Source organism: Cygnus olor, chromosome 10, assembly GCF_009769625.2.
Source record: "Cygnus olor isolate bCygOlo1 chromosome 10, bCygOlo1.pri.v2, whole genome shotgun sequence".
Lineage (NCBI taxonomy): Eukaryota > Metazoa > Chordata > Aves > Anseriformes > Anatidae > Cygnus > Cygnus olor.
In genome coordinates this window covers 1,675,761-1,691,393 of record NC_049178.1, presented here as the reverse complement: position 1 = coordinate 1,691,393, position 15,633 = coordinate 1,675,761, and the positions used below count along the sequence as shown (strand labels likewise).

Below are 15,633 nucleotides of genomic sequence, written 5' to 3'. Positions count from 1 at the left end.
GGCACTCCATCCTGTCTGAGTGACACCTGTTGCAAACCGATGCTCTGAGAAAATAAGAAAGAATTCCACCGAAGTGTTCTCAGAAATTACACAGACCTGTCGCTTTCTGAGGAATTTGGTGCATGTTCTTCATGTAGGGGAATCTAGGTTTCTCTTGTGTAACAAAACACAGAGTAAGCTGGATGTCACATTTAGTTGTATGGAAAAAGAATAATGTCCACTGATTTGACTCTGAAATACAAATATTGTCATTATCACAATCACATCTCTATCACTTCAGCAGATCCCATCTGAAGCATCATAAATTAGAAAGAAAAATCACAGTTTATTTGGTACTTTGTATGCATGTAGGAGAGAAGTCGTCGCTGTCAGAAACGTGTTTTGCTAAGGTGTCTGATGTTATTTTTTCTTTCTCTTCCCCTAAAACAGAGGAATGGTGCCCTCTTTGGCAACCACATAAACCATATTAGCAGTGACAGACGAGATTCATTTCAACAGATCAACACCACACACCGTCCCTTACATGTTCAACGGCCTTCAATTCCATCTGCAAGTGATACTGAGAAAAACCCATATCCTCAGACAGGAAATTCTATATACCGCAATCATCATAACCACAACTCAGTAGGAAAGCAAGTTCCAAACTCAACAAATGCCAATCTCAATAATGCCAATGTGTCCAAAGTTGTCCACGGAAAACATACAAATTTTGGAAATCATGAGCATAGATCTGAAAATGGTTACCATTCATACTCCAGAGCTGATCATGAGAAGCGTAGAAGGCCAAGCAGTAGAAGGTAAACTTACAAAAATAATATTTGCTTTTAAATTAATGTATGTATTTTAAATCCACTATAAGAAAAATTGTGCTGCATTAAACTAACTCATATATTTGGCTTCATTTCAGTTCTCTATTAATGTACAAAACTCAAACTATAGCTTTGATATGTGGGAAAATGGTATAACTTTAATAAGGTTTGAAAATAGTCATTTTCTTTAAAATGAAATTATTAGTTACAGTACAGACAATGTAATCACCAATGAATTTCTCAAAACTACCTGATTTAAAAGTATCTTTCTCCATAATTTCATGGCTTACCTGGATAGAACCCGCTACTACGAAACATACATTAGGTGAGTTTACTTTGTTCTGATATAATTGAAAAGCACAAAATATTTTTTTTTCTTTGTTCGTTTTAAGAAGCTGTATAGTTCTCCAGACTAACTGCATGACAATGCATATGCTGATAAATTAAATTGAAGAATGCTAAGTCAGATTTTCCACTGTTTATTCTAAAATGGTAAACTTCTCTTATAGTTCAAAACTATTCAAACCCTCCTAAAGTCTGCACAGGTTTGTGCAGTTTTCAGCAAACAAAAGATCACACCTGGTGGTAGTCCTTGTTTAAGATTGACTTGCATAAACTGGAAAAAAAATGATGTTATCTTTTGTAAATACTTCTATGCATGATCCCATTTATAGGGGGCCCAAAATGTATCCTGGCCTTGTATCTGAATATTTTCTAAGACAAGATTTTAAAATTAGATGTAGTGTGCTATTTGAAGTGCATTGCTAAATGCACTTTCAGTGGTAGTTTTTAGTGTCTAGATTTGGACATGCATTTTTCTTGGAAGACCTCAGTGAATGCTCCTTAATATTTTAGCTATGTGGCAACCTTCCGAGATTTGAGAGAGGCTGTTTTTCTGCCAAGTACTCTGAATTTATATTTTGTAAAAATGTCTTAAATGTATTCAACTTCACAGAACATCCCCATGCTAATTCTTTTCATATTTGTACCATAAACAAATAAAGGAAGGTCATGAAAAAACAGGTAAACTGCTTCTATTCTGAACTGTAGTTCTACAGAATTTACTATAAAGTCACATTCTGCCTGAGTTGTTAATTCTTTTTTATTGAATGCACCTTCAAAGAGCTATGTCTAAACTATAATCAGTCCCAAGTATTTGTTTGCTGCTTACAGGTCTGACTCTGGTGATGGACTTCGACCTACTATTTGCCGTGAAGAACGTGAAGTTCGAGACTATTGCAATGACGATCATTATTTGGAAGAACAGGAATATTTTAGTGGAGAAGAATATTATGAGGAAGACAGCATGTTGTCAGGAAGCAGGTGAGGATATTTGTTAAACTGAGAAAAGATTTCAGGAACATATGTATGTATCCATATATGCTCCACCAAGAGTACTTACAGTGAAAATTTTCTAATGAAGTTAATAGTCCACAACTGCTGGTAAGTGAAATGATGAATAGAAATAGTGTAGGTTCTGCAAACCTTTGTGTTTGGCATCAAGCGCTGGATTCAGCAAAAGTTCTGTACAAGATTTTAAGCAAAGCAGAAAGTTCATTTGAACTATATAAACTAGTATAAAGTAGTGCATAACCAAAGAAGCCTTTTGTTTATAAACAAAATTTCAATTACAGTGGAATTAAGGGTTAAGGTCAGATAAAGGAACTTTTAGAAATGGTTTTCTTCTTGTAGTATTAGCTTAACTAATGAATTGGATGTCTTCCTTTTGAAGATTTTCATTATTACCACTTCATTAATAATGTTCCTCTCAGCATCATTTTCTGTCTCCCTGATACAATCACTGTCACGTTTTCCTAGCCTTTAGGTGATTGGAATGGATAGTTTTTATGGTTTGTTCATATGTTTTATGGAAATGTCATAGATTGCATTTCAGTCAGCATATTGGCATTTGTTACACGTTTGTATTACTGAACAATGTGCAGACTTGTATTGACCAGAGGCTCCTTGCTGTAACTGCACAGTTCTCGTTTTGTAACCCAGTTCCTCTCGGTTTTCTCACTCATTTGTGTTTTCTCTGGCCGAAACTCAGAATAGTAGCCTAGTTAATTGTGGTATTTCTATCACATAGGGTTAGTTTGTTTTTTTCAAGGTCCAGTTGTATTTAACAACTGTTACCTGATTGTTTGTATTTAACTCCTTTGATCTTTGCATTCAATAACTTAATTTTAGGTTTAAGGGGAAAAAAAAAAGCCTTAATTTAATTTTGATAAATCGAAGCTTTTCACCGCAGCTTTGTTTCACACAGTCTTCAGAATTGGACTGGGATAGGATTTCCTAACTTTAGAAGAGTGGTTCCTAAGTTACTTTGGCTTGAGTATTACTGCTGTGACATGGCTTCAGTAATGTCAGGTCCTAACTTTTCGTTTGGACTTAAAGGATCTTCAGTAGATTGTGGTGTTCTTCTTTACAATAGCTGTGCTTCCCTCTGATGAGTAAATTTAACAACTGCTCAAAAGTAGTGGAGGAATTTATTGCCTTTTATCTTAGAGCCGTAAATGAATATGCACAACTGCCAGACATGCTTTATTCTCCTCCTCCTCTCCTATCTTTTTTGCCATCTGAATTTTGACAAGATTGGCACACTCATGTGCATCTTGTTGGATTGCATAGAAGCTAAGATTTGCATAAATACTAAGTTATACAGAATTCTCAGGCCACTTATTTTTGGTATGATAATTACAGCCAAATAATAACCTTACAGGATTTGATTTTTGACAAGTATCCAAGTGTAAAAGGCTGAATTCTATTCTCTGGGTTTCTGTGTTCCATAGCTAGGGTTCACAAAAGAGAATGGCAGGAGCAGAACAGAATATTGTTTTTGTTTTTTAAGCAATGTACGTTTTAGCTTGTAATGGTAAAAATAACTTCATTGAAAATATACTTTGATAAAAAATTAATCTGAGAATTTATTATGTAATTATACTGATAGAAAAGTTTATGCTCACTCTCTCAAAATCAGTTTGCATACAGAACATGGGTTTTAAAACTGAGTCATGTAATTATATAATGTAGTTATACTTGGTTTTGTTTGGTTATCTTCTAGAAAACACCTAAATAGATCAACTTACAGAAACTCTGAAATAACAGTTACTTTAATTGTACTTTAACTCAGGCATATATATGATTACCACTGTAGACATCACTGCCATGACTCAGATTTTGAGAGACCAAAAGGTTACCATCACCCACATGGGTTTTTTGAGGAAGACGATTCACAGCCCTGTTACGATACAAAAAGATCTCCTAGGAGACGGCTGCTACCTCCAACACCGACACGTAAGTACATTAAGAACAATTTGTTTGCAAATCCAGAATTATTTAAGACGTTTTCCAGTTTCAAAATGCTTCTTTGTAACTTGGATTTCAAACAAGACATTTCTTGATGAATGTTGCTAGCAGATTACTGTGTATAGCAGAAGAACCTATCCATCCTGAGACATTGCTCAACCTACAGATCCTAGCACACAAGTCAGCCTTTTTAATATCTCTTGCCTCACTCATGCAGTAATATGAAAATAATTGATTTAACTGCTAGTTTTAACTTGAATTGGTAAATGAAGAAAGAGCAAGGTAGAACGCAGCAGTAGTTTTCTCTGAAACTTTGATCAGAGGGATTCAGTCTGTGCCCCCTTTATCCAGACCCACAGATATGCTGTGCTGCCATTATCCCTCTGGAACACCTCCGGACCTGCTGGCACGTCCCCATCTCTTGGCAGACATGCTGCTTACTGGCACTGGGACCGCTTCCATTTACATCTTTACCTCCTGCTGCTTTAGTAAACACTAGACTGAAATATAGCAGTTTTCAGGGAAAACAGAACCAAGAGAGAGCTTAATGGTGTGGGGTTGTGGGTTTTTTGATAGTTTTTGTTTTGTTTTTCTGCCCAAAGAACTCTGGAATGCCTTTAGATTTTTAATGTGTGTCTCAACTCCCTGTGAAAAATAACTGCGTTATCCCAGACCAAGCACCTTATCTCAGATTTACATTGGAAATTCACTCTGCCATCTGTAGAACGTACCTTAAAATTCTGTGCTGCTCCTGATTGGGAAAACATTTCAGTGTATAGATTGAATTATTTTTGCCAACATATGTTTTTTACTCATTTCTTTAACTGTCTTTTCTTTTAGTTCTCAGATCCTCCACTTGGTTTCCTTTCCTCTCAAGCACAGTGTTTCTCTGTCTGCATTACCAAGACCTTTCAGGCTTCTTATCCTCTAATTTTGTTTTTGTATGTTCCAGGCCATACTACGGAGGTTAGCAGTGCTAATCCTCTGGTGAAATGAGGCGCAGATGCAAAGGTTTTGGAATTTGGCCTTCTGACACTTCACAGGGAGGAAGCACTTTGTCTGGGTTGTGAAGTGCAAACTAAACTGCCTTCGAGTGTTAAACTAACAAGGGTTGGTGTGGAGGGGTGGGTGCGTGAGAAACAAAACTCAGCTCCATGCCACCTCCACAGTGTCCCTGAGGGTACTCAGGTACAGCATGGTCAGCATTGCCAGGTCTGTTACACACGTCCCTGAGTGCTCTGACCATATACACAGTGCCATCTGGACATGTAGGGCACGCAGCTCCTGAGGATAAGCCTGTGACTTTCTGACCCTAAGTGGTGCAGATGGAAAAAAGCACAAGGACTGAGTCTGATTCTACAAAGGGTAAATAGCTCAGCTCAGCTGAATGTCAGTGTACAGAAAGCTGCTGGCTTTCCTCCAGCAGCAGCAGGGAAAGATTTCAGACAAAGGGGAGGCTGTGAAAGGAGATTTCTGTACATCTTTCTACAAGATGCTCTGATAGCAGAGGAATTTTAAGCCAGAGAGATGGATGCTTCAGGTATCTGTTCCATAAACTGTAGGATAACAGCCTTCTTGTAAAAATCCTCTGGGGTCTTCCTGTGAAAGTGTTGGAAGGGCTGAAGGCTTCCTGTGACTGCAGCCTTTTGGCTCCATTTAACTTTTCTGATGAAGTTCTGATGAGAGTATACAACAGATGTCTTTAGAGGAAGTTCACCAATAGGGTGAACTAAGCAGGGTGCTCTTTCTTACATGCAAGCAGCTATATAAATGTACTAGATAAGAGGGTATTTGACATCCTAGGATAAGAGGACCTACTTTTGATCTAAGTTGCATAAGGGTGGCATAGGAAGAGCTTCAGAAAAGCCCTTTGATTTACACCAGTATAATGGCACAAAGGGACAGTCAGGCCTCCTGTCATAACTGTTTTTTTAATGTTCAGGAGCACAGATGAGGAATTTTAGAGGCTCAGCATCTCAGCAGATTTTAAAAAAAGTTCAAGGCTATTATTTGTAGTTAGTTTATGTGCTCTTTGATTTGGGAGGAAGTCTTCATGTTCTTACTTAAAGTGTTAAAAAAGTACTGGCAACATTGCACTGAAGTTTTTCTACTAGCATCTGAATTCAACCCAAGTTCATGTAACATCCATTATCTTGGCTGAGTACTATAGTGAGTAAATTGAGTTCTGTCAGGCCTTCTAGAGGTTTTATAGCAAACTCATTACTGTATTATCTGAGTAACTTCCAGAAGTGCACTGAGAACTAATTCTCATGTTCTTTCCACCTGTCTTCTGGAGAGAAGCATCTGCAAAATGTCCTGTTTTGGACAAGGGAGCTTTATTTATTTTATTTTATTTTATTTATTTATTTTATTTTATTTATTTTATTTTATTTATTATTCATTTCAGAATTGGTACATTTACCATTTGTTAGGATCTGTTAGTATATAATTTGCTATAGAGTTAATGAAAAGAGATGCAGAGTTTGTATTAAAAGTAGACTGAATTGCCTTTTGGAGGAGCCTGGTTTCATCTTGTGGCTCTTTAGGGAACCTCAGTTGTTGCTATCCAGCATTAAGGGGCCGGTGATAACTATGATGAATCTAGAGTTTATGGCAATTAACTCTTCAACTCTCTTCACAACATTCCTGGTGTTGGAAAAAAGATATAACTTTCCATTTGTTTCAAGAGAGCAAAATTTTTTATCATTCCTGTGTGCTGTCAGGCTTTTTCCAGTTTTCCGATGAGGACATAGCTGGATCCCAGCTGCTGTTCAGCATCCAGGTTTTCTTCACACTGAAACTAACACAGAGGAATGTCACCATGTGCTGCTATCCATCGTTCCACAGGCTTTCACCAAGACCAGATGAAACAATTCCACATGAGCTAAACATCTAGATCCAGTTTAGATTTCTACTTTTTTCTTTCTTTTTTTTTTTTTTTTTCCTTTCTGGCATTTACATGAGCAGTAAATTTTCTTCATAACAGCAGAGAGCATGGCTTATCATTGTCTTAGGTAACACAACAAACACCAAGAATCGATAACGTTTAGTTGACTTGGACTTGAACGTGGCTTTTCATATTGCACACTTCTTCCAGGGAACTGGGCATTTGGTATTTTCTTGGGGGAATCCAGCTCATTAGAATGAAGAGTTAATGGGGAAGAAGGAATAAACTCGTTTTAACTATTCACAGAATTTTACAGCAAAACTCTGAATTGTCTGAATCAATTTGCTGCATTACACAACGCTTGCTTTGTCAACAGAGCTGCTTCAAATTGCGTCACGTTAGGCTGCTCATGTTTCTGCCTAGGACTGTGTTTGCTCATGTGCTGAATCTATCCTTTATTTATTACCAGTTGCTTACTTCTGTTAGCAGACTTCATTTCTCACTGGAAGGATATCTTTTTATTTGTGTGCTAGTTGGCCCACACTGAAATTCTGGAAATAATAAACCTGGAGGAAAAGAAAGTATTTTATTTTCCTAATGAATTATGGTTTCCCTGTAGCAAATAGACGATCTTCCTTTAACTTTGAATGCCTCCGCCGACAAAGTAGTCAAGATGACATACCACTCTCTCCAAATTTCCACCATCGCACTGCTTTACCACTTCACTTAATGCAGCAGCAGGTAAATCCAAATTTTTTTTTTAAACTAATAATGAATTCCATCTTTGTAGCTTCCATATTGTACCTCTGACTGTCATTGCTGCTTGAAACCGTACTAGTGAATTTTGCAGTTTGCCTGTGCACTATTTCCAGGCCACGTGTGTACCATGTTATTTCTGGTAGTTGCTAGATGCAAGGCTCCTCTAACATCTGCCTTCTACAAAACATTGAAAGTGGGTAGTTTTCCCCGTGATTCTTTAAGTGGAACAAGCAGCTGGCAAACCCTAGTTTTGACCAGGGCTGAATAACGTGGCAACCATTGATTGATCTTTGCACATGGAGTTACTCAGCTGCATTTGCAAGAGTTTGCGAGTACAACCTATACATTTTCTGCAGCTCATTACTCAGCTCTCATGTGGCCCTGAGAAAATGGTAATTTGTACAGCCTAGAGATACCATGAAGGATCCTTGGAAAATGCTCAGTAGCTGCAAGCTGCTATTACTGAACTTCTTAAGCAGCCTGCATTTCCCCTGGTCACCTGGGTGAGTTCCTGAAGATCTTCCACTGATCTACTGAGTCGGGAAAAAGGAAAAATCTGCGAGTCAGTACTTTGTGTGCAAACCTCAGTGACTGCAGTATTTTCTACCTGCGTAAAGATTTAGTAAAACAAAAGTTTATCTTAATGGTTTATCTCTGAGTCAAAGTGCACTGTTTCATTTGGTGCTGCATAAAAACTGGTGTTGTTTCAATGAAAATAGGACAATGAATTTGAATTTGTAAAGACAATCTTGCAGCTCTCAGTATGTCATGTAATAGAGATATATAGCACTAGATGGTCATTACAATGCATGAGGATGTTGCTGTGAAATAAAAAGGTGCTTTGGGATAATTAAAAGACGTTTTAACAAGCATAGGCAATATGTGGTGAATATAAATTAGTTCATGTTCTGTGTCTGGAGCTGAATCTGATTTGTGTGAATCAGATTATTGCTTCCTATTACATTGTATTTACATCTCCTTACTTGATCTAAACTAGATCTTGTGGCATGTAGTCTTATTCATTTTTTGATGTTTTTAATTACTTCAAATTAAATGGAATCATTTGGTTTCATATGACCAAACAAAATCTTTCTGTGGCACAAGTCTCATATCCCCTGCTTCATCATCAGGCATAGAGGACTTGTACCAATAAGAAAAGTTTTTCAGCAATTCTAAATGATGCCAGGTGAATAGGTCGCTCTTCCTCAGAGGCTGAGGAAAGCAACGTGCTTAAACCAGTTATAATAACAGAAAAAAATACAATTTTATCTTCTATCTACTAATTGCATTTCTGTTCCCCTTTTACATGACTCTTAAACATCACAAAATGCTAACTTTGCATAGCTGCTTCTTGAACAGCTTGTTTGCTAAAATCAGAAATGGGTATGACTGAGCATTTGAATTCTCTAAGTTTTAAAATTCTTCCCCACAACCAGGTCATGGCTGTTGCAGGTCTGGATTCCAGTAAAGCTCATAAACATTCACCAAGTCGTTCAACACGTTCCTGGGCCACCCCTCCTGCAACCCCTCCCAACAGGGACTGCACTCCGTATTACACACCTCTAATCCAAGTTGACAGGGCTGAATCTACAGAGCATATGAATGGTAGCCTGCCTTCCTTGCACAGGAGCTCCTGGTACACAGATGACCCAGATATTTCCTACCGAACATTTACACCAGCCAATTTAACTGTACCTAACGACTTTAGGCATAAACATAGTGACAAACAGAGGAGCGCAGACAGTTTGGTAGAAGCGGTAAGTATTGCGGAAACCTCTGAAGTAGTCAAGTGTGTCTGCTCAGTTTTTATGTTAACTTTAAAAAGCACATGGCTCAGTTCATATGATCTCCCTGAAAATGTGGTATTTTCACTTTCAAATGAAACGGTTTTAGGTAAAGACAGGGGAACTTCTTCTCAGTTGTCATGTTGTAAAGGATTTCAGGTAAATCCAAATCTTAACATCAGTGTCAGGGAGCTGGAAATCAAACTGCAAGAAATACGTGGAAGGAAAATTGGAAACGCTTCAAGGACAGGATTTAAAATGAAATTTAAGTTTATTAGACAATGAGGATTAGTTGTGAAGTATCCTTCTACAAGGGCTGATAGGGGAAGGATAACACGTAGACCAGTTTTCTCTGTATTTTTTTTTCTATATAAATACATCACTATTTTTAAAGTAATCTGAATAAAAGAACAAGAACTCTATGAATCAATATACTGGGTGTGGAGAGGATGAATAAGGACCACAAGGTTTGAGTTGTAGTATACTAAAGAATGCTAAGAATTCCTTTGTATTATAAAAAAAAGGATTTGAAGATAAGTAAAATAATGTATTGCATTTCTGAGTATCTTAGTTACTGTTCTTGCTTCCATCTATCACTTGGATCATTGATTTGTGATTTAGCATGGAGTTTCTAGTATTTTCCACAAATGAAAAACATTTTTATGATCTGAATGTTCTTCCATAATTCCACTTTGTATCTCATTCTGTCCTCTCCATCTGCCAGGTACTTATATCTGAAGGCCTAGGAAGGTATGCAAAAGACCCTAAATTTGTTTCAGCTACAAAACACGAGATTGCTGATGCGTGTGACATGACTATTGATGAGATGGAAAGCGCAGCAAGTAATCTTCTCAATGGAAATATTAGCAATGGGACCAATGGGGATATGTTTCCCATTTTAAGCAGACAAGATTATGAACTTCAAGACTTTGGTCCTGGCTACAGCGATGAAGAACCAGAACCAGGACGATATGAAGAAGACTTAGCTGATGAAATGATATGCATTACAAGCTTATAGTATTTAGCAAGGAAAACGATTTTAATAACAGAAAAAGTGCCTCATAGTTTAAAGATGCTAGGCACTAGCTGGAATTAATAACCAATCAAGTTTTGTACAAGTGATGTCACACCTCAAGGAAGCCATAACTAATAAATAGATTATCTCCGGGTTGCTGAAATGTGATCGGAGTTGCGGTACGTCAAGCTCCTCCCACAGAATCTTCAGTTCCTCTGTAGGGATAAGGTTATTTTGAAACCAAGCAGGTTCTGACAATCAGTTTTTTGAGGGCTAGAGTAGGATTCTGAGGTGTAATATCTTGCCTGTCTTTCAACCTTGTGCTGCTGTCCTTTGTAGTAGAGCAGGATTTTGTCAATGAAATGTCTGTGTAAGTCCAGCACAAAATTGCGTGGGAAATAACAAGATGAGTGATGACAACCAATAATGTCATTACCTCAGTGCTCAATAGCATATCAGCTATTCATTGCATATCCATTCTAATATTGTTTTCAAACCTGCCTCCTGATTTCTTTTCTTAATGCTCTTCTAAAATATGGTTTGTCATGCTCTACCTGTTAGAGATCATTGGAAAAAGAAGTTATATAAAGAATATTCTGTCATATGTAACACCAGTTTACATAGGAAAATATCATTCAGATAGTCTGTTTTATGACTATCACGTTAAGGGCAAAACATACTGGAATAATTGCATTCTTACTAATGCACTTGCAACCAGGTTAAAGTAGAATTAGATAAGATAGTTTGCTAAAAATTATATAGTAGAAATTATTGTAAATGAATTGTAATATATACTGATTTGTATTTGTAAAGAGATGTTCTATATTTTGTAATTATTGTACCGTAATTGAACTGCAGCAATATTTATGGACCCTAATTATTATAACTCTCCACAGAATTCTAGATATAAGTATTTTTACTTGGAATATATAGATCTATAGCATAAATGTTTAAATAGAGCCACCTCTCATTGTAAATCTCTTTTTGGGATAAACTGTCAAGTTTGAACTTGGCAACACACAGATTTTTTTTTTTTTTTAAATAATTGAGTCAAATGAGTCTCTCTGTGTAGGGGTTGCACAATTGACTATTTGCAGTCTTGTACTTGGAAAGGTAAAAGATTTGAAATTATTTTAACTTTTTGGATTGAAAAATAAGCTGTAATTTTATTTTTGTATTAATCCCATGCTACAAAAATATTAAAATCATTAAAAAATTGACAAGTTCATGCCAGGGTACTGCTGCTCATGGGACAATTCATTTTGGCTAAGTATATTACCTAAATAACCTACTTTGATAGGAAGTGTCTAGGGCAGAAACTGTTTTACAGGTAAATGAAAATGCTTTACTTCAGTATTGCTTACTTACTCTGCTCAGAAAAAAAAAGGGATATGATGAAATGATTCTTCACAGAACCAAAAAAACCCTTGGTTATATAAAAAATATATTACTTTATTGCCTCTACCTTTCTGTTGTTTTATGTATAATGTTTCAAAAATTTATTTTTATGCAATCATAAGAGGGCTTAGATATTGTTCACAATGCAGTAAAACCCTGAAATGACTTTGAGGCTAATACAACCTTGGAGGAAAATCAAAAAACTCTGAAAGCTACTGTCTATTTTGTTAGCACTGGATAACAATGACTTGTTCTAACAAGTTATCTTATCAGGTTTTACCTGTAGTTCATATGCTAGATAGCAATCCAGTTCACATTTTTACGAATGTGATGTTTAAATCATGTCAATAAACATTTTGTACATAACGACAATTTCCTATGAATAGCTTACAAACTTCCTTTGGAATCATTCTTATTTCAAATGCCAGGATAAGAACTTAAAAGTTTGTAAATTATTTCTTGACCTACATCATTTTGTATTAAAAAAAATGCGAAATGTTCAAAATAAAACTGTGTAATAATTTTATTATACTTGGGACTCCTTTTGCTAACAGTTTTTCACCATGAAGCTCCAAAGGTTAAATTCTGATTGCACTGTTTGGAGAATGAGAGGGAATGCATGGAATTTAATAATCAATCTACTCTATCATAGCGTGCAAGTCTTATGAATGATTGCTGTTCACCAGAAAAGAGTAAAATGATCAGAGTAACTCTATGAAAAAGGGTACTCTTATTCCCCTACTGTCTAGGAGATTAATACTCCCCTAGATGCAGATCTGTGGAAACAATCAGGAAAATCTGAGCAACAGCCCCTAAAATGTCAAAACCAAATCTACCATGTTCATCTGCCAAGAAACATTGGGACAGGTAACCCAGCTGTAGTCACTTTGTTACACATCCCAGTTTACAGAAGCAAACTTCAGGATACCAAATTACGCTTTCCAGATGTGATACCATCCTGAAAAAAGAGTGAGTAGTTTTCACAGTTCCACCTCCTGTGGTTTACTCATTTCTGAAAAAAGCGCCTTTAAGGCAGCTGAAGCTGAACAGTAAAAAAAACAAAGGGGGGGGGGGGGGGGGGGGGGGGGGAGGGGAAGGCCAAGCAGGGGGGTGTCCCAACCCAGGTTGCTTAAGTACATGGAATTTTCATAGCACATCTGATTCAGCAGATTGATCTGAACAACAATTTTTTAATTAAATATTTGTCCAAGGAGACAGAAAAGGATATGCTGATCTCACCATGTTTTCTTGCTAGTATTGTTAGTCCTTAGCTTTGAATAGTCTGATGAGAGCGATACTCTTTAACACAGATATGCTATTTTATGAGCAAACAGTCCTTACAAAAATAAATAAAGGAAATTCAGCTACAAGCCATGTTCTAGATAGTTAATGGTTTAAGGGAGAACATATATATATGGATACATAGAATACCTGTTCAATTTTATTACAGAAATGTAAGGAAAAAAAAAGTAATCCCTATATGCATAATTACATGGTAATTGGCAACCTTAAAATACTGCCAATCATAGTTATCACTCAATACAGAAAAACTATAAGTCAACTCAACCATTAAAGCATATTTCATGAGATTCCAGATTTGTTCATATATGGATATAATGACAGAAAATGTTATAGCTGATCATTAACACAGAGTTAAACATAGCTAAGTATAGTCACTGAAAAAGTGTACATAAAAAATGTATTTGAACAGTGTCTTTTTTTTGGAGGTTGGATGACAGAACAATATAGACTAAAAATTGGAACACTCGAATAAGATATGCTTGTGTTCTCTCTATAACTTTTTAACCATTACTTGGCTCAGATGCATAAATGCTTTTGTACGTTTCTTTTACAGAGAATGCATGGTACAAGCCCACTTTCCACTTTTCCAGTGTTTCTATAGCTGCCTTATTTGATTGTAGACTAACTGAAATCTTGAACTCAAAAAGTATTTTAAAGTATTTTAAGCTGTGGAAACATCAGAAGTTCTGATGTACAAAACCTCGAGTGGCCTAACTTAAACAAGATGCAGTTTTACAAATGCTGCCATTTTCTGCTGCTTTTAAAAGCACTTCTCATACTAAAGCAACTTGAACTGAGATACACGTACGGAAAGAAATGTTTTTGGTCACTTTTCTTTCTTAATCTGATTGTCCCCAGCCGGAGACCTCCAAGTGAGTCTGAAGTATCTGCAGCAAGTTATTAGCATGGAAATGCTGATGTTCTCACTGGTGGTACCGCTGCTGTTCAAGTCATGCTGGCAGGTCTAGTAAGTTCCAAATTCTTACATCAGTTTTTACAGTTAACTGTTTTTGAATACATAATGCAGTACCAACTGCTTATTTATAGAAAAAAATAACGTCCGTGTAAAACTGGAAATAATACTCAGTTATTCACTATATTATTTTGTTAAATAGGTAAAATTCTGGAATCATCAGCCTGTGCTCTGCATCATCCAATAAGGTGTATAGATGGCTAATTTTTAGCTTGCGGGCTCCCAGTACTCTACAGAGCACAGAGAACTGAAAAAAAAAAATGATGATGGTTCAGATATGTCTGATTATCTGATTGCACAATGCAGCAACGTGTCCCCAAATATAAGAGAGACATGCATTTCGCTTGTACAGCTAACCTTGCTGTGGTAGAGGATAGCCCTAGGTGTACTCATTAGTAAGTTATGTAAGACAGTGGGTAGTTAATCCTCTGCAGTTTCATAGTAACAATTTCAGTCTTGCATGCCTAGAGTGGAAACCAATGTTGTAAATCTGCAAATGCAGGACCATCAATATCCTGGCTTTCCTAATAGCTGCCCCTTTCAACAGCACAAGACTGTGGTAAGTCTCCTCAGTATATATCATTCTGTGTAGCCTAATACTTTATATTCCAAATGACACTAAGATACAGTGAATAGCTTTAAATGAAAATCTCAAAAGCACAGGTGTTGAATAAAAGCCATTATTTGCCATAAAAATGGTACACCATACACAATTCATGCTTTCCCCGAAGGCACAGTTTTGTCAGATGAATTGTCTTATTAACACAGCCAATCAGTCACCTCTGACTTAAAATATTCTTGTTCCCCTCATTCCACAAGAATGTATGATGTACATAGAAAGGGTTTACCTGTCTCCTTTGGGAGTGACGTTCACTGCTATCATCTTCTATCTTCAGTATTTTTGTTACACTAATCAATTAAGTCCTTTCCCTCAGCAGCAGGGCTTCCAACCACTGCCTTGCAGCAGCACCAGGTAGAAGAATCTGCCTTAAACATCTGCAGTTGTCCCTCTAGCCAACATCTGATTCAGCAGTTTTTTTTTTTTTTCAATGTGCTCAAATGGTGTAAAATTCTGTTTTTCCTGGAAAAAAATTTATTCTGTTCACCACAAGTCCTGAACAATCCCAAGCTACAAAAGCATTTTAATTCAGCAGCTGCTTAGTCAGAAGATATTTTGGAATACTTAACAAATCCATACAATTCAATGAATGAATTCATTCAATTAATTCAATTTGTTTAGTTTTTTTTTTATTATTATTATTTTTAAATCAATATCTGAAAGACTGATACAGAAAGCAGCCATGAAAGATCATTTATTTGCTTGGCACATCTGAAAACAGTAAAAAGACTTAAGTTCTAACTAAAACATTGGTTTACTGAATAAGTTACTTGGCTTC

The 15,633-nt window shown here is 36.5% G+C and overlaps 1 protein-coding gene across 19 annotated transcripts in view; it reads left to right on the top strand.

Annotated features, from left to right (window-relative positions):
- CACNA1D (calcium voltage-gated channel subunit alpha1 D) overlaps positions 1-12,470 on the top strand; it is a 188,890-nt gene extending 176,420 nt beyond the window's left edge. For 17 of the 19 annotated variants that reach the window (XM_040568759.1, XM_040568772.1, XM_040568770.1 and 14 more), the window contains 7 exons: positions 430-797; positions 1,108-1,134; positions 1,983-2,132; positions 3,943-4,106; positions 7,625-7,746; positions 9,201-9,521; positions 10,273-12,470. In XM_040568759.1, coding sequence (XP_040424693.1) covers positions 430-797; positions 1,108-1,134; positions 1,983-2,132; positions 3,943-4,106; positions 7,625-7,746; positions 9,201-9,521; positions 10,273-10,566 — 1,446 coding nt within the window. In that variant the 3' untranslated portion in view covers positions 10,567-12,470. The remainder of the gene's footprint in view (positions 1-429; positions 798-1,107; positions 1,135-1,982; positions 2,133-3,942; positions 4,107-7,624; positions 7,747-9,200; positions 9,522-10,272) is intronic. The other 2 variants (XM_040568760.1, XM_040568775.1) reach the window with 1 other exon arrangement.
- The last annotated feature ends 3,163 nt before the right edge of the window (positions 12,471-15,633 follow it).